Consider the following 21,506-nt stretch of genomic DNA (forward strand, 5'->3'; position numbering starts at 1 on the left):
GTATATTAAAAATTGATCAAATCTTATTTACTCTGTATTCAACAATTCAAGACTTTAAAATCATTTGAAAAACTGATTTTCATTCACATTCTATATTCAATGAATAAAATAAAAAACTTCCATCACTTTTGTATTTTTTGAATACACGAAAGTGAGAGGACAGACCTGAGAATTAAATGAAAATGTTGACAAAGATATTGAGAACTTACCTTGGATTTTTCATTTTTTATTCGGTGAGCCTCATCAATGACTAGGTAGCGCCAATGAAACTTTTTGAACACAGATTTCTCTTTAATAACCATCTCATAAGAAGTGACACAAACATCCCACTCTCCTGGCATCATTTCGTCGCGAATAAAAGCACCCTAATGCAAAAGAACAGTTCTTCTTTTTAAAATATGTTTACAAGACAATCACAGAATTAAAGTGTCAGAGGTGGAGTCTGATATATTTTTTTTTTGTCTCATCTATTTTTGAGATGAGAAAACTAAGATACAAAGACACCTTTGTAGTCGATTATCTGGAAGACACTCTAATATATACATCAACAGACATGGAACAGGGCTTTCCTTACAGAAATACGGTACATTCAATACCCTCGAAAAGTACATATTACCAGAGTCCACTAAATAACCCAAAGGACAGGAACAAAATAACACTTTCAGAACACTATTTTCTTACCAAGATCCAACCATTACTAATGGTTCCAACAAACACAAGAATTCAATACACAGGATAGAGTCCAACTTTTTAAGAACTCTTCTATTTTCCTTCATTTTCCAACAAGGATGAGTTACATACTACAAAGGTCATGAAAATCCATTGTTTTGTGAAGTTTTTACTCTGGGGCTACAAATGTTCACAAAGTAGGCTTGTTCTGTGTGCTCTAGGAGGCTATTTAGAGGCAGGCATTTAGTGTAGCTATTATGACATTGTCTGGTATGCCACATCCATATGGGAGTGCCTAGGTTCAAGTACTGGCTCCACTCTTATTATACTGGCTTTCTGTTGTTACACTCCCGGGCAAGCAGCAGGTGATGGCACAGGTGCTCAAGTGGTCCCCTGATACAAGAGACTCAGAAGGAGTGCTAGGCTCCTGACTTCAGGCTAGTCCAGCACTAGCTATTGTGACCATTTGGCTGTTGTGCACTAGTAGAGGACATTCATTTGCTCAATTGCTCTTTCTGCTTTCAAATAGATAAAAATTAAAACAAGTATAGAAAACAGACCTTGTAAAAATATAGATGTCTGGTGTTTGTAATAAAGAAAAGAGAAGAAACATAGACTACAAAATTGTGATTGATAGGGAAAAAACATCCGGAAGACCAGGAAAATAGTCCATATGCTGTGGTACTAAGGTTCAAATATGTCTAAAAGCAATGATCTGGACTTGCTAATACACGTCAACAACAATCTCTCCGCACTGAACATATGAATTACTTATGTAATTGGCCATGGCCGATAGTAAAATTATATTTCAAGTTGCAATCCAGCACACACATATATGCTTCAGTATTTGTACCTAGAAAAAGGTAAATCTTTCTCAAAATAATACTTAACATTACTGCAGTATGAAAATGATGTGCTATTTTCGCTTCTCTTAAATGTTTAAAAAAAGTTGTTGTCATCACCCACTAAGCCAGCTTCCTAACTCATTAATGGATAGAAACTGACAATTTCAAAAGCACTGACTTTGAAAAATAATTTTCAAGCCTAAGAAATCCATCAGAATCCCAACCCCTCAACTGGGCAGATATAGGACAGTCATAAATGAATTATATTCACTCTTAAAAAAAATGCCAAGAAATACTTCATAAAACCCTCAGATTCCATATAATATAAATGAAAGCTACTGATTTATGATTTACATTTTTGGTGAGGCATGATAAAAGCTCAGCATTGTGACACAACAGCTTAAGCTGCCACCTGTAATACTAGCATTGTATTATTACTAGCATCCCATACTGCAATATCAGTTGGAATCCTGGCTGCTCCACTTCCAATCAGACTCCCTGCTGATGTGCCTGGAAATGCAGCCGCAGATGGCCTAAGTACCTGCGCCTCTGCCACCCATATGGGAGACCAAGATGGAGTTCCTGGTTCCGGCCTTGGCCCAACCCTGGCTGCTATGGACATTTGGGAAGTGAGCCAGCAGATGACAGATCTCTCCATTCCACAACCTCTTTCTTTAAATAAATAAATAAATAAATAAATAAATAAATAAAAATCTAAAAAAAAACCCCACAAGCCTAGGTATTCCTTTCTTGCTTATACTCTTGAAAAAATAGCTTCATCAAAACATCAATACGTTAGAAAAGCAAAATTTTATAAGAAATAATATTACATTAAGTAATAGTGAACAGAAAGAATTCTTAGTAACTAAATTGCTACTGCAAAATATTAGGGATAAGAAAAAATTCAAGCCTATAAATCTAAATTTGAGCTGAACATTTCAATATCTAAATTATTTCTAGGTCAAATATCAGAAATATAATTTTTCCTCCAGCAAAAAAAAATGAGGATGAAGTAATGTAGTTAATTGTGCTACCTTTCTTTGAGAAAATCTTTTGATCGCCTATCTAAATATGTAAAAATAGAATAACTCTTAAAACTGCTCTTTGGATGCAAAACATGCTTTCTAAACTGATTATTCATTTCAGAATATTTGCAAAATTTATTTCACGGTCCAAAATTAACTCCCTCAAAATAACCAAGATTTATAATACATTTTGAGAAGATACAGAGACATGTATTTTTCTGTTCAAAGGGCAAACTGAAAGACATGTTTATGTATAAACACAAAATACAAGGCTCCTTGCATGTACCCAGCAGGTTCCATTTGATGTGAATGAGCAGGTATAAACCAAGTCAAAAACCAAAATGTTAAATAAAAAGTTTAAGCAATGAATCTGTACACATTTTTAGCTTCAAAATAGAGGGAATGTTAAGACATACTGTCAATAAAATGAAGTTTTTAAATAAAGTTATTTGAAAGTATAATTCAAAAATGTTCAGGTTAGCAAGTTAAAAGTAAACACAGATGAGGCATAATAATGAATTGTTGCTAAATTAGTAAGATAAGAATATTCCACATAGGAGTATTCTGAGGGTTAAATTAACACATGCAAAGCACCTAAAACAGCCAAATGGATCAGAATTGGCACAAATTAACTATGATTTACTGACAGTAATCGACTTCAACATCTTTAACAGCAATCGTGTGTAACTTAACTCCAAAAATGACATTATTCTTGTCTGCCTTTTTAAATATGATTGGCACTTACTCTTGCATCCTTGTCGCCAATGAAACAAATAACACGGAGTGATGGAACCCATCGTTTAAATTCATTCATCCAGTTATGTAAAGTAGACTTTGGAACTAAAACCATGTGAGGTCCAGGAAGGTTTCGGTAGTGTTTCAGGTAACCAAGCAAAGCAATGGTTTGTAAAGTCTTACCAAGACCCTGCATTATCATCATAAAGGGAAAAATGCATAAATGTTCTTTCTTTAACAAGGTAATTTCATTAACAACAATATAATAGATATTTGCCAGTTATATACTCAAACAGTAGACTATATTTCTATCAATGAAAAGTACAGAAAGGCTTTAAGATTTTAAGAAAATAAGCATTCCAAATTCAGTACTTACTCTGAGCACAAAAAGAAAACAAGAATTTTAAGATGTTACTCAATAAAGCAGCTTTCTATTTAAGACTTTTTTTTTAATTCCAAACAGAGCAAAATTATCCAAATAATTTTTTTCTACTTTTGGCAAAATTAGGTATCTTGTGTCCTTTCATTCCATAAAGGAAAACTCCCTCTGCCAACCTGCTTAGATACTGGTCTTTTTTTCTTATTGTACCCGAAATTATTACAGTCCAGATACCGAACATTCAGACTATACATCTCAAGGGGCTATGGTCCTTCACTTGCAGGAACCATAAAAGAACAGACTTTGCAACCAGAAAGGATCTTGGAAACCCTTAAAGTCTAGTGGACTTTAAAAAAAAAATAGTACCTAAAACACCTATGACCCCACCACCTAATACGAAGCATCCTATGGCGTTTAACCTTGCAGCCTTTATCTTTAACCAAGGTATACATTTCCTTTTATAAATCTAATCTTAAAATATTTTTATAGAGTTTCAAAAACTTGGAATGTCTATAATCCCTAACCCAGAATTTCTACTTTTAAGAATCCTATGGGGAAAAAAATCTGAGTGGTACAGAAAAATTCAATTACAAGCTTCTTATAACACCAGTATGAGTACTATACACCAGGGAAGCCAAAAGAACAGCAATAAGAAAGGAACAGAATCAAATTACAGCACCTCCCTAGGATTATTAGGTAGTAATTAACAATTATTTTTACAAAGTGCTTTAAATACATGAAAAATATACATAAATAAATAAATTCTACTACCAGAGTAGAAGTAGAATATTATTCTAACAAAGCAAAATAAATACAACCAAAAGAAATAAATGTCAAAATGTTAACTGTGGATATGTCTATGCAACAGAATTGTGCTCTAATTTTTCTTCCAAATTTTCTTTACTCCTTAAACTGTCTATCTTTATTTCAGCAATTATAACATATCTGGCACCAGCATAAACTCAACATGGATTCCTCATGCTTAGATAAGCGCCAGCCAACAGATGTGTGGGCAAATAATCCTTGTCTTCCAGTTGCCGAATTAGCCAAGTTCCTCCTCCCACCCCCCACTGCTGAGCTGTCCACAGTCCTCAACCCAGAACATATGCAAGGGTGCCTAAAAAAATGGAATTTTTTAAAATAAGCTCGTCTTAGAGCAAAAATTTCAAAATCAATGTATAGATTTTCCACAATATACGCATTTTCCATGAACTTTTGGAAAATCCCTAGCAAATAAATAAAAGAAGTTACAAAATCTTGATTTAAAACAGAGACTATCAGGCCTGCAGGCCATCTAAGGCCCTGGAAATCATCTGCTCTGGCCCTGACAAAGCAACAGCAGGCAGGACTCAAAATTCAATAAATCTACAGCAGGCTAATTTTTAAGTTGAAAATGGTACATGATGTTATTAAATACCCAAATGATCCTTGGCAGAAAAAAAGGTTCCCAGCCCCCAATTTAAAGGATCCTCTACCACATATCTAACTGATGCTCAACCCAAGATGAGTACCTGTTAAACTACCACACCAGATGCCAGAGGGCACATATTGCTAGGTGGTGCCTCAGGATAAGAGTGATGGTTTTCAAGTCATACAAATGAATACCCCTGGGCTTCACAGAACTAAAACCTCTGCCCTCCCAACTTGTATTTTATTAACTGAGCTCAAAATACAAACCTAGAGCTTGCTATATTATCCCATGTGCTAAATTCTTATCTCATACACCCTTATCCTGTTTCTCCTCCTTGATATGCTACTGCATCAAGACTCAACACTGCCTTTTTTATTGTCACTTATCCCATCGATTCACTTTTTCATTATTCACAAATTGAGATATTGTTATTCATGCATATATTCATTCATTCACTCCTTGTCTGATTTATATACCCCACCTCATTCCCAAAAGGATGGCAGGTAGCCTACAATGAAAACATGTTTCAGGTGGCCTACAAAGAAAACATGGAACACAATTTAATGGTAAAATAAAAGTAAAGAAGCAGTAAGGAAAGAGTAGGAGGTAAAAAATAGGAAGAGACAGCAAAGAGCATCCCATTAATGGTTACACAGATGCTCCAGTTTAACATTCAACCTGACTCTGAGGTTGCTGGAAGGCAGAAGGTCAACAGAAAGAACATAAAACTACAAGGAGGTTTTTTTGTACCACCAAAGGAAATCCTAACTGCAATTTTCAACCCTGAAAAGGTCATCTTCTACGGGTCACTTAGAGAAACCGTGGACTTTATACAATTACCTTGTTACACTAAGAACCAAAGAAAGCCCATAGACACCAAGAAAGGGTCAGGAAGGCTCAGGTGCTTTAAATGTGCATCAAAAAGCACTGAGAACTGACCTAGTGCTCTTAGCGGCCCACTCCTTACCATTTCATCTGCCAAAATGCCATTGACTCCATTTTCATACAGCGAGATCAGCCAGTTGAGTCCTCGAATCTGATAATCTCTCAGCGGTCCTCCTTTCACATCTGATGAAAGAGATCAAGCATGTCTCCTGTTTGCGTGAACATACTCAAGTCCACTTTTTTTTTTTTCCAAAACCAAACTGTAAAGGATATCGGCAAGGGGCTGAGGACTTACAGGAAGGGGACACCTCGAACCTCACACACACATGCGATGTTTTCCGGCTCTCCGACAGGAGCTCTTCATCCTCTTCTTGTTCCGTTCGCCTGTGGCGATAACTGGAATAATAAAGGAAACACGTTCCTCTTCACCCTGAACACAGTGCTACAGGTTACACCCCGTGAACACTGTTACTATAAAACACAGAGGGTCTGGTTAAGAATTGCAGAACTGGGCAGAACCAGGGCCAGTGCTGTGGTACAGTATGTTAAGCCACTGCCTGCTAGGCTGGCATACCATGAGAGCACTGGTTCACCTACCTGCTGCTCTGCTTCTGGTCCAGTTCCCTACTGAAGCCCCTGCAAAAGCAGTGGAAGATGCCAAACTCCATGTGAGAGAGCAGGTTGTAAGGTTGGGCTCCTGGATTCAGGCTGGACCAGCCTCTGTATTTTGGGAAAGTGAACCAATGGATGGAAGGTATCTCTCTCTCCCTCTCTCCATAAATCTACCTTTCAAATGAATAAATCTTTAAAAGCAACCCTCCCCCTCCAAAGGAAAATATGCTTTAAAAAAGAAAGGATTTATCAGAGCCAGCCTTAAGTTTTACTGATTGACCTCTGGAGCGGGGGGGGGGGGGGGGGAATATATATATACACACACACATATATATATATACAATATATTTACAATAACAATTAAGCTAATTGTTTTCATACAAAACAATGCATAATATGTGAAAAGGGAAGAAGAGAATGAAGGAAGGGAGAGGGCAGGAGGAAGAAGCAGAGATGCCAACATACTCTCCAGCGGAAATTAAATTCTGCTTTTCATCTTTCTTTATTCGAGGACGTCCCAATTTCATGTTCAGAGGAGATGTTGGAGATTTCTGCGCTGATGGCTGAATGAAGTGTGCAAAAAGTTCTGTCTGCTTCAGTAAGAATTCAAATCTCTTTGCTCTGTCTGCTTTCTAATTTGCAAAACAAAAGAAAAAGTACTGGTATTCCTTTTTTGTTCAGTGTTGTTTAACACACATACTATGCTTACTTTGTACTATGCTCTAAGCACTTTGGAATATACTAACCTGTTGAATTCTCTTAAGAAACCTATGATGTAGTTACTAGCTTAATCCCCATTTCACAGATGATAATGCAACGGCACTGAGAAGCCAACAAAAATTTTGCCCAAAGCTGCATCACTATTAGGTAGCAGAATTCAAAGATTTTGAAATAGTTCAAATAGAAACAAAATTATCTGACATACTTAATAAATGTCCCAACAAGAAGTACTTTTCTTCTTAAAGATCCATAGGTAAACCCTTTTTCCAAAAACATCATTTGCTTTTCTTTTCCTAAACAGTAACAAAATTAAGCGTCAAACATAATACATTCCCCAATTTTGAAATTACTATGACTTTAAGTTGATCTAGAAATAACTGAAAGCATTTAGTGTAATCTCTCAAGATATCTTTAATATGTTAAGTAACATAATAAACACTGATCCCAGTGCGGTAGCCTAATGGCTAAAGTCCTCGTCTTGCATGTGCCGGGATCCCATATGGGCGCCGGTTCTAATCCCGGCTGCTCCACTTCCCATCCAGCTCCCTGCTTGTGGCCTGGGAAAGCAGCCAAGGACGGCCCAAAGCCTTGGGACCCTGCACCCACATGGGAGACCTGGAAGAGGCTCCTGGCTTCGGATTGGCTCAGTTCCAGCCATTGCGGCTACTAGGGGAGTGACCCAGTGGATGGAAGATTTTTCTCTCTGTCTCTCCTTCTCTGTAAATCTGACTTTCTGTAAATGAAACTTTAAAAAATAATATAATAAACCTTCCTCTCCTAGATTATAATGCATCTGGAAAATAGTACTTTATGCCTGCAGTATGAAAACACTCTCCCCAAAGTGAGCAAGGCTTGAAAGAAACATATGTACAAAAAATGGTTAATCTATATTAACTACTAAAGGTTAATGTACAATCTAATTTTACAGTAAGCTGTCAAGCACCACATAACTTATACCAAATACAGTCAAAATCTTTTTCAGTTAAAAATGCTTTAAAGGTATGCACATCATTCTACGTAAAAGAAAACCAAGCATCTTTCAGTCACTTTCTAACCACAGGATAAAAATTACTTGGATTCCTCAGGATGGATGCATAATTAATAACACCAGAAACTTACAGAAGAGTTCATTAACATAAATCCAAGAGTTAGACAAATATATTCAGACCGTTAGCTGGAAGGAGGCCAGAAACTTTCCATTTTATGTTATCCTCACTGGAATGTTGTTTTTAGAGTTGTTAAAACAATAACTGTCTATGTTAGATGCGCCCTTAAACCTTATGACACAGAGTCTCGTAAAACAGCTATGAAGAACGGGAAAGTGTACTTCAGCTCTACTTACACTACTACTGCAAAAACAATCCCTTAGGGAGGAAAAAGAGTTTCAATTTCTTCAAACATCCAAAGGCATAAAAGTTCAGTTAAAACTAAAGCAAAGTTCCAAGTTTAGTGATAAAAATGAAATAATTAAATGTATAGTGAATTAATTTAGCAGTGTAACGAAGATAAAATGTACTCCCTTACTTAACACACTGCATGCTTCCATAGTGTGTAGCATTCACTTACAGTCTTCAAACAGTTCCTGAATATTGAGTACTATGAAAAACAACTATGCATAGATTTCAAGAATGTTTTGCATTAAAACAATCTTCCAATTGTGTTTTCCATGAACTTTTTGTGATACCCTCGTTTTTCCAAAGCAAGAAGGAAAAAGAAAAAAATCAATCTGGATTTTAACTGGATTTCTCAGGTGACAAAGCCACAATGATAGTGCCACTAATACAATTATTTAAAGTATAAAATATTCAGAATAGAGCTGGCATTGTGGCGCAGCAAGCTTAGCTGTTGCCTGTAACATCAGCATCCCACATAGGCACCAGCTGAAGTCGCAGCTGCTCCATTTCCAATTTGGCTCCCTGCTAACGTACCTGGTAAAGCAGCTAACATGACCCAAGTTCTTGGACCTCTCACTATGTATCTCTCTCTTTATCTCTGTAAATCTTTCAAATAAAAGAAATTTCTTTATTTGAACAGCAGAGTTACAGAAAGAGAGAGGGAGAGAGAGATCTTCCATCAGCTGTTTCATTTCCTACAAGGCCACAATGGCCAGGGTTGGCCCGGGCCAAAGCCGGGTCTCCCACATGTGAGGCAGAGGCCCAGGCGTTTAAGCCACCTTCTGCTGCTTTCCCGGGTGCATTAACAGGGAGAAGCATTGGAAGCAGAGCAGCCAGAACTCCAAAGCATGCCCGTACGGGATGCCAATGTCACATGTGGTGTTTTACCTCGTAAGCAACCATGCTGGCACTAATAAATAAAATCATTTTAATTACAGAAATAAAATACTCAAACCATAATAATGCATTTTATTATGGGTAAAGAACACTGAACAAAAATTAGAACATACAGCTTCTAATACCAATATTCCAATAGTTTCTCAGATCCTTAATTTACTCATCTGAAGAGTGATGTGAATTTATTTAACAAAACACATGATAGATTATACAGCAAATTTCTTTCCAGTTTCAAAACTCTATGATTTGCTAAGGTATTATACACACACATGCATATTTCTTTCCTTTCCATCACCACTATAAAATTAACTACATATTCCCCATTCTATCCAAGAGTATATTTACCATTTTCTCTTCATACTCTGGGTCCATTTCTTTTTCAGACTTAGCTTTCATGCCAAGCTTGAGTTGGAAAGGAGAAATGTTTTTCTAGAATGTCAAAAAAATAAATGTCATCAAATTGCAAGGCAAGGTCTTAAAATTAGTCAATGTTCTCATTTTCAGAAAGTGCAAAGCAATTAAGATAACTAAGTAAGTAAATGTAGGACACGGGACATGCATAGACCAATGGTGACAGCATTTATGAATTAAGGTTTACAATTAATGCAGTTCTGTGCACCTGAGATCCAACTAAAAAAATAATCTAAAAAAAATCAGGAAAGCCAGACTAATGATATTAAATAAAACCAAAAGCCAAAACACGGAACCTTCTCATCTATTTTTTTAATTTAAAGCATAAGAAAATATGTAACCATTAACTAAGGACTTAAAAATCTAAAAACAGGCTAATATTATCAACCACAAACCAAAGAATTCAAAGAAAGTAAATATTAATTCTCAGAAACACTTCTTTATGTAACAGAAACAAGCCAGACTTTCAGAAGAAACAGCTGTGGTTTCTGTCCCTAAAAAAGACACTTTTCAAAATTTGTTTTCATAATCCACTTAGAATATTTAAATCTGTTATGTAATGCACTGTGACCATATATGTTTAAAATAATTTAATAGTATGATTTCAAATATTTGACATGTTAGTTTTCTATAACTGGAAAGGAAAGTACTTTAAACTATTTTAATGCTTTTGTAAAAGCAGCTTATCAGGACTATTAATCATTAATCTCCAATACTTTAAAATGTGTAATTTAATGAGAAAGAAAATCAATCAGCAACTTAAAAATAGTGAAGTTGTGTGATAGGTTAGCTCATGATTCTATCATTTGTAAAGAATTGCTTGCATTTGCAGACATGAATAGCAAGCAAATTTTTTTCTCTTAGAAATCAAGAAACAAAATGAAAACATATAATCTCCCCATTAAGAGAAAACTCCAGAGTTTTTCAATTTTAGCGTATCCTATGTAAGTCAAAACACAAATCTTTGTGAAAACTACAGAAGCTGTCAATTTTACCATGGCTTTGTAAATTAATCTGAAAACAGGTTAAAAATCAACAATAGATCATGACTTTAAACATAAAAAATAGGCACCCCACAGTTAGTAAATAAATCTTTCAATATTTACTAAAATCTCTATTTTGAGGAAATCCAAACTAAGATTATAGAACTTAACCATGATCCAAGTCTGACTGTGACCTGCTGCTCAGGCATCAGTTTCTCTAAGCCAAGTCATCATCCTGATTTATAATATCTCATGTGGATTCTAGATCAATCATGTGAAATATTCTGAATATAATCCTGAGGTGCTGGGAATGAACAACTGCTGAAGGTGCCCCCAAACCCACACTTTCAAATAGCCATGTATACTATAAATCCTCTTTCATTCATACCAACAAGGAAAACTATGTATCAGAGCCTAAACCTTTATCATTTTTCAAAAAGTGATACGAGGTCTGAATTTTCAAGTTGATGGCATTGAAAATCCCTTCACCTCATCTACACAGCTATAGAGCTAACCATGGGAAGTAAAGTTCACTTACAGAAAATCGAAGCTTTAGTTTTAGAAAAAACATTTTATGCATTACTTTTTCGCTAACTTTGCAGTTAGGATATGATAAGAATTTAATTACATACTAATAAAAGTCCCTACTCTTGAATAGTGCTATTAAAAGCTATGGGTAATTTAATTGGCACTATCTCCTACAACAAATTGTAAAATGCCTATCTTCTTTACCTTCTCATTTATATATGTATGTATACAAACACATACAAATTCATGCATATATACACATATCCACATGCATCCATTTACACACACGTATACCTATTTACATACACATACATATCCAGATCTACACGCACACACACATATATATCCATATGCAGATATTTGTGTGTGCATTTATATTTTTCAAAACATTTCTCATACAAGAAAAGATAAAAAGGAGCCAAGATGACGTAATGATTGTTTGTAGATGTTATCATTTGGTAGTCCAGATACCATAAAAATGCAGCACAAGACCATCAAAAACTCTTGTGTTAAGAGCCCTGACCTTTAGCTTGACGTTTTCATTGGCAAAACCAACTGTCACTCAAACCAAGCCCAAGAACAGGAGATAAGCAAAAATACCTGAGAATAGCAGTCATATGTCACACACAAGTCAATTCACCTAATCCCATCTACTTCACTCATCTTGGTAGAGTGGGTCAAACTGCCACCTGTGGCACCAGCACCCCATATAAGTGCTGGTTCTAGTCCCAGCAGCTGTACTTCTGATTCAGCTCCCTGCTTGTGGCCTGGGAAAGCAGCAGAGGATGGCCCAAGTCCTTGGGTCCCTGGATCCATGTGGAAGAACCAGATGGAGTTCCAGTCTCTGCTGACTTCTGCCTCATCCAATCCTGTTGTTGCAGCCATTTAGGGAGGGAATCAACAGACACATGATCTCTCTATTTCTTTGTCTTTCAAATTAATAAATTAATTTCTTTAAATGAAACAGAAAATGCTCTCATCCAAAAGCCTGCTTTCCTTTATTTGAGGCACAATTCCAGCAACTTTGATAATGTGGCTTCCCATACTACAGAGACTAAAAACAGCAGCAAATGACATGGGAAAGGCAAGTTCACTGGAGACAGCAAGAAGACACGGCAGGAGCCCAGTACCAAAACATGCGTTTCACTGCAGGAGCGTGAATAACCCTCAGTGTTCAGGTGTAATTGTTTCCTTCTTCCTGCTGTATCACTACTTTGCATTTTACAGTTGATTTTGTAATTGGTTTTATGGTTTTCTCACATGTATATAAATTAAATTCTTTCTGATGAAGTAGAAGCAGTGCATAAAAAGTGATAGGAAGGAGTTGGCAACTCAACCTATCGGATAAAGCTGCCATGTGCAATCCCATTTTGGTGTCAGTTCAAGCCCTGGCTGCTCCACTTCTGTTCCAGCTCCTGCTAATGGCATGAGAATGGGAGAAGCATCACAAGACGGCCCAAGTGCTTGGACCCTGCACCCATGTAGGAGACCCAGAAGAGGCCCCCAACCCCTGGCTTCAGCCTGGCCCAACTCCAACTGTTATGGCCATTTGGGGACTGAGCCATCAGAACAAACTTCTCTCTCTCTTCATTATCTCTCTGTCTCTGCTTCCCTATCTGTAATTCTGACATTCAAATAAAATAAATCTTTGTTAAAAATATAACTGCTAACAGCATGGCAACTGAGGGGTATGACAGAAGCATACCAAAAAAAAAAAAAATCAGCACAATCCTGGAAAGATCTGGAAAGTGGTTAGTGGTTATTGAACTGAAGGGAAGCAACAGCCTTGGTATCCACAGTCAGGATACAACTGATGCACAATGAAGAAAAGGTTCATCTCTGTTACTACACAACTTAAGCCAAGGTAGTGGGCACCACAGTGACGATTTTAAGCAAAACTTACAGCAGCAACTCTACTACACTTCCACACCCAGGAGGTTCCTGCCAGGTTATACTTCACTTCCCCAGCCTGTGCAGACTACTGAAGCACCATTAGGGCAATTTGTGCTGAGACTACAAAGTTCTTGAACCTATAAGCTATAACCTATTAGCTCAGAGCTTATGTAAGTTTTATAATTGAGCCCTCCTCCAGTTGTTTCATAGTTCAAAAATTATACAACCTGAAAATTCAACAACCTATAGAGCGACACTTAAAAAAAAATAATAGTTTAGCACTTACATTTGTCCAGGCTATGGAATAAATGACACCTAGACATAAGTCCGAATTTTTCAACATTTGTACCAGCCCAACTTTCATCATCAATACCACCCTGCTGACCAAAGGATTGTGCAGAGCTTAAAATGCATTTTAGGGAGCTTTCACTTAGCATCACAATTGTTTTCCTATTTAATCAACCCTGGAACCTTCAATATATCACTTAAGGAAGGGCTGGATTTTAAATTACCCTCTAACACAAGGCAAAAGGTGTTCATCCCCCCCCCCAAGCTTTTCATTTGATTGTACAGAATCATACAGTGATTCAGACAAAGCCACTTGAGATCTCTAAAGCATCATTTTAATTACCCACAGGTTTTAATTGCTATATGTCTGCTGGTAAGGGGAGGCTCTATCCATGAACCATCCATTCTCCTAGCTGGTTATATACATGGCAGCTCCTTACGCCCAATGCTATTTTTATCTCAATTTTTCAAAGCATTTCATACTTTTATTTGCATGCCTCAATGTGAAATATGCTTTATGAGATTAATATATATTTTGTGGATTTGACTTTCATAGATATGAAATCGACTGGCCTATGTATTACTAGCCGCTCATCTCTGCAAAGCTACATTTTTTAAAAATAATTACGCGCGCACACAGACACACAAGCATGCGTGCGCGCGCGCACACACACACACACACATACACACACACAACCTGCGCGTGTCCATGAGCGAGGAGCGAGCAGCGCCTACTAGAACAGGGAGGCGGAAGCTTGGAAAGCTTGGGGCCGGATTGGGGACCATCTGGGTGGCCCTGAAGTGAAACACTATACCGTCGGGGGGCGGGGCAGGCAAAGGTACGGGTGCAGATGTCGAAAATTTTCCTAAACCAGAGTCCATGGTTCCTCAATTTGGCGTTTGGGATGGGAGGAGGGTACCACGAGGAGAGCTCGTTTTCTGGAAGTGACACCCCACCTCAGCAGGCATGGAGCAGAACAAGGGATGATTTTTTTTTCTTTCTGCCATCCAAAAGCCCGATATTACCAATCCAAAAAATGTTTTCCCTCTCATGCTTTACCCCTCCAGCGCTAACGCCCTGAAACTGCAATTGCAAAAATAAGCCCCCAGCCAAACCCCTTTAGCCAGAGTGTGGGATTGAAGGGCCCAGATTTCCCAGGCAGAGGCCGACGGGAAGGGGGGGCGGGGAGCGAAAGAGCAAGAGAGAGCGAGAAAGCGAGCGAGCGAGCGAACGAAGGAGAGGCAGAGGCTTTTTTCCACCGCACGGCGCCATCCCCCACCCCGTTACCCCGGTTCCGGGAGGGTGCAGCGAGTCGGGAGTCGGGGGGTGTTCCAGGGGCTTCCAAGCCCCCTCTCCAGCCCCGGGATAAAGGCGCACCCCAGAGCCCCAAGCCCGCCCGCCCGCGCGCCGGCCCCGCCCCCGGCCGCCGGCTGCGAGCAGGGAAGGGGGAGGGGAGCGCAGGCGATCAGCCGCCGCCGCCCCGCGCCATCCCGCTACCCCCAACCCCGGCCACCTCCGCCGGTACCTGTCGGCGCCCAAAGGTCAGGACTTGGGCCCCTCCGAGGGGCCCCGCACACGGCCGCACAGGAGGGCGCGCGCGCGCACACACACACCCCCTTTCTATTTACCTCCTTCTTCTCTCCCTTCTCGGTGGCGGCGGTGGCTTCGGTGGGTTCGGTGGCCGCGCCAGCGACGGCGGCGGCTCCCTCCTCAAAAGTGGACGGTCCCGGCTGCTCGTCCTCTTCCACGGTCACGACTGTGGCGGTCGTATCCACGGCTGCCACGGTGGCTGCCTCTGCTGCGGCGTCCGGCTCCATGGCGTTGGAGCGGGAACGACAGAGGGGTCGAGGAAGGGGATGAGGGCTCCTGGGCGGCGGCGGCTGCGGCTCGGGAAAGAGCTAGATGGAGCAGGGGTGGGGAATCACTCTGCTTCCAACCCCTTCGCGCGGCCCCCCTTCATTAAATAACCCTCAACCCTGCCCCACTTCCGTCCACCCACCCTACGTCATGGCCTCCCCCCCACCCTCCCCCTTTTCCCCCACCCCCCCCTCAACGATCGCGAGACTCCCCCTCCCCACCCAGAGCCCGGGCCGGCCCCACACAACCAACTGTTGCCTTTCGCGGGAGGCGCGGACTGGGTGGAAGCGGGAACCTGCAGCTGGCGTCCCCCGAAAACCTCTCTTGCCACACGCCCCCACACTGAAACGGAGCTCCCCTCACAAACGTGTGCAAGCGGAACCCACTTTCTCTTACACACATCTGCTCTTTGTACCTCGGGACGCCCTCCCCTCTTGCACAAAGAACTTTTTTCTGGGCGTGTAACTGTTCAGCCAAAGGCTTTCTCCACCCACCCCCACCCATTTGCAAAGCCCAGACCCTTTCCGGGGGATTGACCAGTCCCAGGTCTCTAAAGGAGTAGCAGTGGTTGCGCTGTTCTCACCTTTCTAAATTGTGCTGGGGTGCTCTCTTTGACTATTCTGACTGCCAACCTTCACTGACAAGGGAAACCTCCCTCGGGGGGGGGGGGGGGGTTCCGTATTTCAACCCGCCAGACGGCCACCGGGCATGAGCCCTTCTTTTGATTTTACCGCTGAATCTTAAAACTCCTGAGAGACAAGGTCAAGGTCCCCCACAGAACCTGGGGCAACACATGGTAGGTACCTGACATTATTAACTCAATGTGATTTTTTTTTTCAATTCGCTTTCTGTTTGCATCTCCGTTATTATTTGTCGGTACTTCAGCTCCAGTTGCATACGTAATTACGGATGTAAAAAATACTTCTATAGGGTGCCACAGTATACAAACGTTAACCTTAAGATAGTATTATTGCTTTTATTCCCCCCCCCCTCCCGCGCCATTTATTTCGATTGGGTTTGCATCCTGGCCTTTAATTTTCTGTCATTAGGGCCAAGAGAAAGCAGTAAACCAACCAACAAGCACAAAGACCACAGCTGCCAAAAATGAAGGCAGCACTTTCCCAAGTGAAAAGAAGTGATGACTAATTTTCCTCGGCATTTCTCCTTCAATTGCCAATCTGAAATGAGGTGTGATTTCTGCAAATAGCACACAATTGCTCCTTTTTCTTGGGGAGTAGTCGCCCAATTTCTTTTTGTTTTCAAACCTAAGATCCTCTGTGTACACAAACCATGTGACTTTTTTTTTCTTTTTAAGCTGGTGTTGGTCATTTACAAATTAGTGTGAATGAGTGTGAGATCCTGTCCCAAGAAAAAGAGGGAAAAGACATGAAGCTGGTGCTAATGTAAGAGGAAAGGAGAAGCCGGCAGCTCAGGCTTTGATTTGGGGCTGTACATTTCCCCAGCCGGTGCCCATGTTACTCATCCTGACAAACACATGTGTTCTAACCATGAGACATAGCATGTCTCAGTATAAAAGTGCCTCGTGTTTTTTGCAGTGTCAATGTCAGTCAAAATGTGGGGCAGAATTAACTTTATGGATCATTTGAAATGTGATTTTTGATTAAAGTGTTCAGATATACTCAAGAATGCAATTTGAAGTGTCTTAAGACTTCCACTTAGACACTCTACCCCTTCCCCATAGCTGCAATCATTAAGGGTTCTTTGGTTAAACACCAGAATGCAGCGATACAAGTAGCATCCCCCTGGCTTGACAAGGCCCCTGGCAGAGAGGCAGTGAGGGTGGAGGATTTCCTTTTCACAAAACTACAGCTAAGAAGATAGCAGACTTTGAAGGAAAGAGGCTGGGGCCAGCACCTTAGCAGCATAGGTTAATGCTCTACCTGTAGACACCAACATCCCATTTGGGCACCAATTTGCTACTTCACTCCTGATCCAGCTCCCTGCGTAAGGTCTGGGAAAGTAGGGAGGTTGGCTCAAGTCCTTGGGCCCCTACATCCACATGGGAGACCTGGGTTCTGAATTGGCCCAGTTCTGGCCATTGCGGCCATTTAGATGAAAGACTGTCTCTGTCTCTCTCTCTCCCTCTCTCCTTCTCTTTCTGACTTTCAAGTAACGGTAATAAAATAACTCTCTCTCAAAAAAGGGAGAGAGGCTGAAGAACTATTTGCTATGTACTGATGTGCTCTTGCTTGTGTAAGTCCTTCAACGCCCTGTATTTGTCCTTGCAATATGCAGTGTTTCACTTACTTTGTGCGTTCAGTACAACCTTTTGAAGGCATCTGGAAAACCCACAGCCCATGTTAAAAACCTGTCCTGTAGGAGCATGACTTCCAAGTTCCACCAACAAAAAAAAAGTTAGGAATTGATTTGATGACCAGAACATATTTGCATGCTGGCAGTTGTCCATGTAAGTATAATGTGTTCCTTCCTTTTCAAGATGCATGGCTGAAAGTGCTGTAAAGTGTATGAATTGGGCTGGAAAGGTTGATGCTCAATAGACCTTGCCACAGGATCCATGTAAATATTGGCTTATGGGAGCAGCTGCTATTTGCAGAGCATGTGCCATTCCTTATTTGAAAATCTGCCTAAAATTAATGATCTGTAGACTTTGTGCAGCCAGTCACCCTGCTTCTGATCCTACCTAACATCTTGCTCTCTGCTACCCTTTCCCCCATTATGGTTTTTTCGTTTGAATGCTGTTTAATTGTTCTACTCCACAGGGTTTGGAGATCAAAGCAAACTTTTCATAAAGAATCTTGTAGCTACATTTGGGAGCGTCAAAAATTAATCCCAGTCACCAGGACAGTGTGTCCATTCTGGGAGATTACGGCTATCATCAAAGTTGCACAATAATCATTTTCCCAGAGCCAAACTTGTTTTGTAGTGACAAGAATGTGTATCCACCGGCGATATTAAATACTTTATGAAGTGCATAAAGGCAAGGCCAGGGGCTTGGTGTTCCTTTTCTTATCCACTATCAGAAATATGTTATTTAGACCACAATGTGACTTTAAAACCACACAGGGATCCCAGTGATCCGTGTTCCTCAGAAACTAATACAAAGCATTCTGGTTACAGAATGTTGCTGACAACCGTAGCCATTCTGCTCATATCTAAGCTTACTCACCACTTTTTAAAAGATTTTTCGAAAAGTGGCATTTTTGAAAAACAACGTTTTTCTCAGTGTTCTGTATGTTAAGGGAGGGTCTATGCTAGATGCTTTACCTGTGATACAGCTTAACATCCTGATAATTCTCGGAAATGATTTTTTTATATTTCTAAGGTATTGAGACAGACAGGAAGAAGACAGACAGAGGTAGAAAGACATCATCCAGCCAGGGAATCACTCTGCATATGACCGCAATAGCTGGGACTGGGCATGCCAAAGCTAGGAGTCCAGAGCCCAATCCAGGTCTCCCGTTAAGGAGGCCGGGACCCAAATAGTGGAGCCATTGCTACTGCCTCCCAAGGTCTGTGTTATTGGGAATCTGGAATCAAAAGAGGAAGCGAGACTCAAGTCCCAGGCCCTGTGATGCCTGTGTCTGAAGCAGCATGCTATTGGCTGCACAGAGTGCCTACCTTAACTCAACCCGAACATATCCTGTTAAGTGAAATACGCTAGACTCAGAAAGACAAATCCTACATGTTCTCCCTTATGTGTGGGAGCTAAAATTTAAAAAATAAATGAACAATGAAAAAGAAACATCTATTTGCATCAGTATGTGTGGAAATACACTTTTATAAAATGTTGTTTTATACCTTCATAAAACAAAGCTTAAGAATGTTATACTATATCGTTTTAATAACTTGAGAATGCTTTAAAAGTTACTGTATGAGTGTAAAATGGTCATTCTATTCGATTATTGTTTATACTTGTTGTCTATATTCCCACTAAGCCAAGATCTTTTGCTTTTGACTTGTTAATCTTATTCAGTGAACTACTAAGACTTTTTACTGTAAAATAAATTTAAAGTACATTAGCTCAAAAACTTTAAAAAGGTGCAAGGAACAGAGAAGGAAGAAAGGTCAGAGGAGGAAGTGCATATCATTATGTCCTTAGAACTGTATCTAGAAATCACATCCAGTCTGTTAAAACTAACTATCAATTAAAATAAAAATTTGAAATATCTCCCTGTCTTACACATGACAAAATGAAGAGTTAGGCTAAATAACTCATCTGAGGCTTCATAGCTAGTGACAGAAGACAGATTCAAATCCTGGACTCTCTGACTCCAAATTTCATGGTTCCATTTTGTCTTAATTAACTTTTGTCTTTTCGTGACATCTTCCTTGACAGTAGAAATCATCTTAAGAAAATTCCTGAGGTACGTTTTTTCTATCTGCATCCATGTTGTTGCGACTAAAATAATTCTCAGAACGGTAGTGATACCCAAGATAGTGCAGAGGAGGAGAAAACCTAAAGGAAGCAACTTAGCTGCCTAAGAAGAAGGGAAGGGTCAAACTCCGCATAATACATTTAGCAATGGAATACCATGTAGCATTAAAAATGGGTATGTAAAGAGGTGTCTGTTGATATGGAAATATTCTCCTAATATAGTGATAAATAAACAAGAAAGGCTGGCCAAAGAGAAAAACAAGATGATTCCATCAAAAAAAAAAAAAACTACTTACATAAATATACTTGCACAAAGGAAGAAACCCAAAGTCTCTACTGCAAATGTTCGCAGTAGTTTCAGTGAAGTGACGAGATAGTGGATTTTTTTTCCTGCTTTTAGTTTTCTGATACTTCCGCTTTCCCCCACATAATAAACAAATAACACTTGAAAAAATGAGATGAAAATTATTGCTCAAAATGGAACAAACTGAAATAATTCTTAACAGGAGTGTGAGTTGATAGCGTGAATTAAAAGGGGGAGCTGTACAGGCATCTGATCTAGTGGTTAAGACACCTTTATCTCACATTGGAGTGCCTGGGTTTGATTCCTGGTTCTGGTTGTTAACTACCTTCCTCCTAATGTAGACCGTGGGGGGCAGTGGTGATGGCTCCAGTGACTGCTTTTCTGCCACCCATATGAAAAAAAAACAAAAAACCTAGATTCCTGGCCTTGACTTTGTCCAACCCCAACCATTGTAGGACTATGGGGAGTGAACCAGTGAAAGGGAATTTTGTCTGTTTCTCTGCCACTCAGAAAAAGTAAATAAAAGAAAGGAAATGAGTGATTTAAGAATGATGGCACAACACAAAAGTAATGTGTAATATAATAGATGCAATATTGTTATTGTACTGTTTTCAGTTATGTTAACCTGTTTGAAAAACTTGCTTGACATTGTTTTGTCTACTCACATGCATGAATTTCAAAATTATTTTGCACCAGAATAAACTTATCTTTAAAAAATAAGCTCATATTTTACATTTTTAAAAATTTCGTGGCACACAAAAACTACATATTTATGTTTAATTCTGTGTTCTATGAATTTGTTTAAAGTACTTTTCTATATGAAAGGATTTTTCTACTTTTTTTTTATTTATTTATTTGAAAAACCTCTGTGACAGAGAGGAGGAAACAAAGAAATCATCTTCTTCCTGTTGGTTCACTCCCCAAGTTCCTATAACAGCCAGAAGCCAAGAGCCCAGAACTCCATTCCGGTCTCCCACTCGGGTGGCAGGGGCCCAAGCACGTAAGTCATCATCCACTATCTTCCCAGGCATTAGCAGGAAGCTGGATTGAAACAAAGTGGCTGGGATTCAAACTGGCACTCTGATTTGGAATTCAGGCACCCCAAATACTGGCCCTGGATTTTTGTACTTTTAAAAGCCATTATACAAAATTTGGTTCAGGAAGAAGATATGCCAGATTTAATTGTGCACAGCCCTGAAATCAGATGCATCCATACATGCCCTAAAACATGAAATACATGCTAAATAGTCTGAATTGGATTTGCTGAAAGGCTCAGTATTATGCACGCTGAAAATCATTAGAAACAGAATAG

General features: G+C 39.7%; 1 protein-coding gene across 3 annotated transcripts in view; it reads right to left on the reverse strand.

Moving 5' to 3' along the window:
- The window catches only part of SMARCA1 (SWI/SNF related, matrix associated, actin dependent regulator of chromatin, subfamily a, member 1), an 87,866-nt gene extending 72,219 nt beyond the window's left edge, over window positions 1-15,647 (reverse strand). For 2 of the 3 annotated variants that reach the window (XM_004587679.4, XM_004587678.4), the window contains exons 1-7: window positions 15,305-15,647; window positions 9,918-10,001; window positions 7,027-7,193; window positions 6,245-6,345; window positions 6,032-6,132; window positions 3,285-3,464; window positions 210-365 (exon numbers count right to left, since the gene is read on the reverse strand). In XM_004587679.4, coding sequence (XP_004587736.2) covers window positions 210-365; window positions 3,285-3,464; window positions 6,032-6,132; window positions 6,245-6,345; window positions 7,027-7,193; window positions 9,918-10,001; window positions 15,305-15,493 — 978 coding nt within the window. In that variant the 5' untranslated portion in view covers window positions 15,494-15,647. Of the gene's footprint in view, window positions 1-209; window positions 366-3,284; window positions 3,465-6,031; window positions 6,133-6,244; window positions 6,346-7,026; window positions 7,194-9,917; window positions 10,002-15,304 lie in introns of those variants that run through there. The other variant, XM_058658812.1, reaches the window with a different exon arrangement.
- Window positions 15,648-21,506: the final 5,859 nt, after the last annotated feature.

This window comes from Ochotona princeps, chromosome X (genome assembly GCF_030435755.1).
Source record: "Ochotona princeps isolate mOchPri1 chromosome X, mOchPri1.hap1, whole genome shotgun sequence".
Classification (NCBI taxonomy): domain Eukaryota; kingdom Metazoa; phylum Chordata; class Mammalia; order Lagomorpha; family Ochotonidae; genus Ochotona; species Ochotona princeps.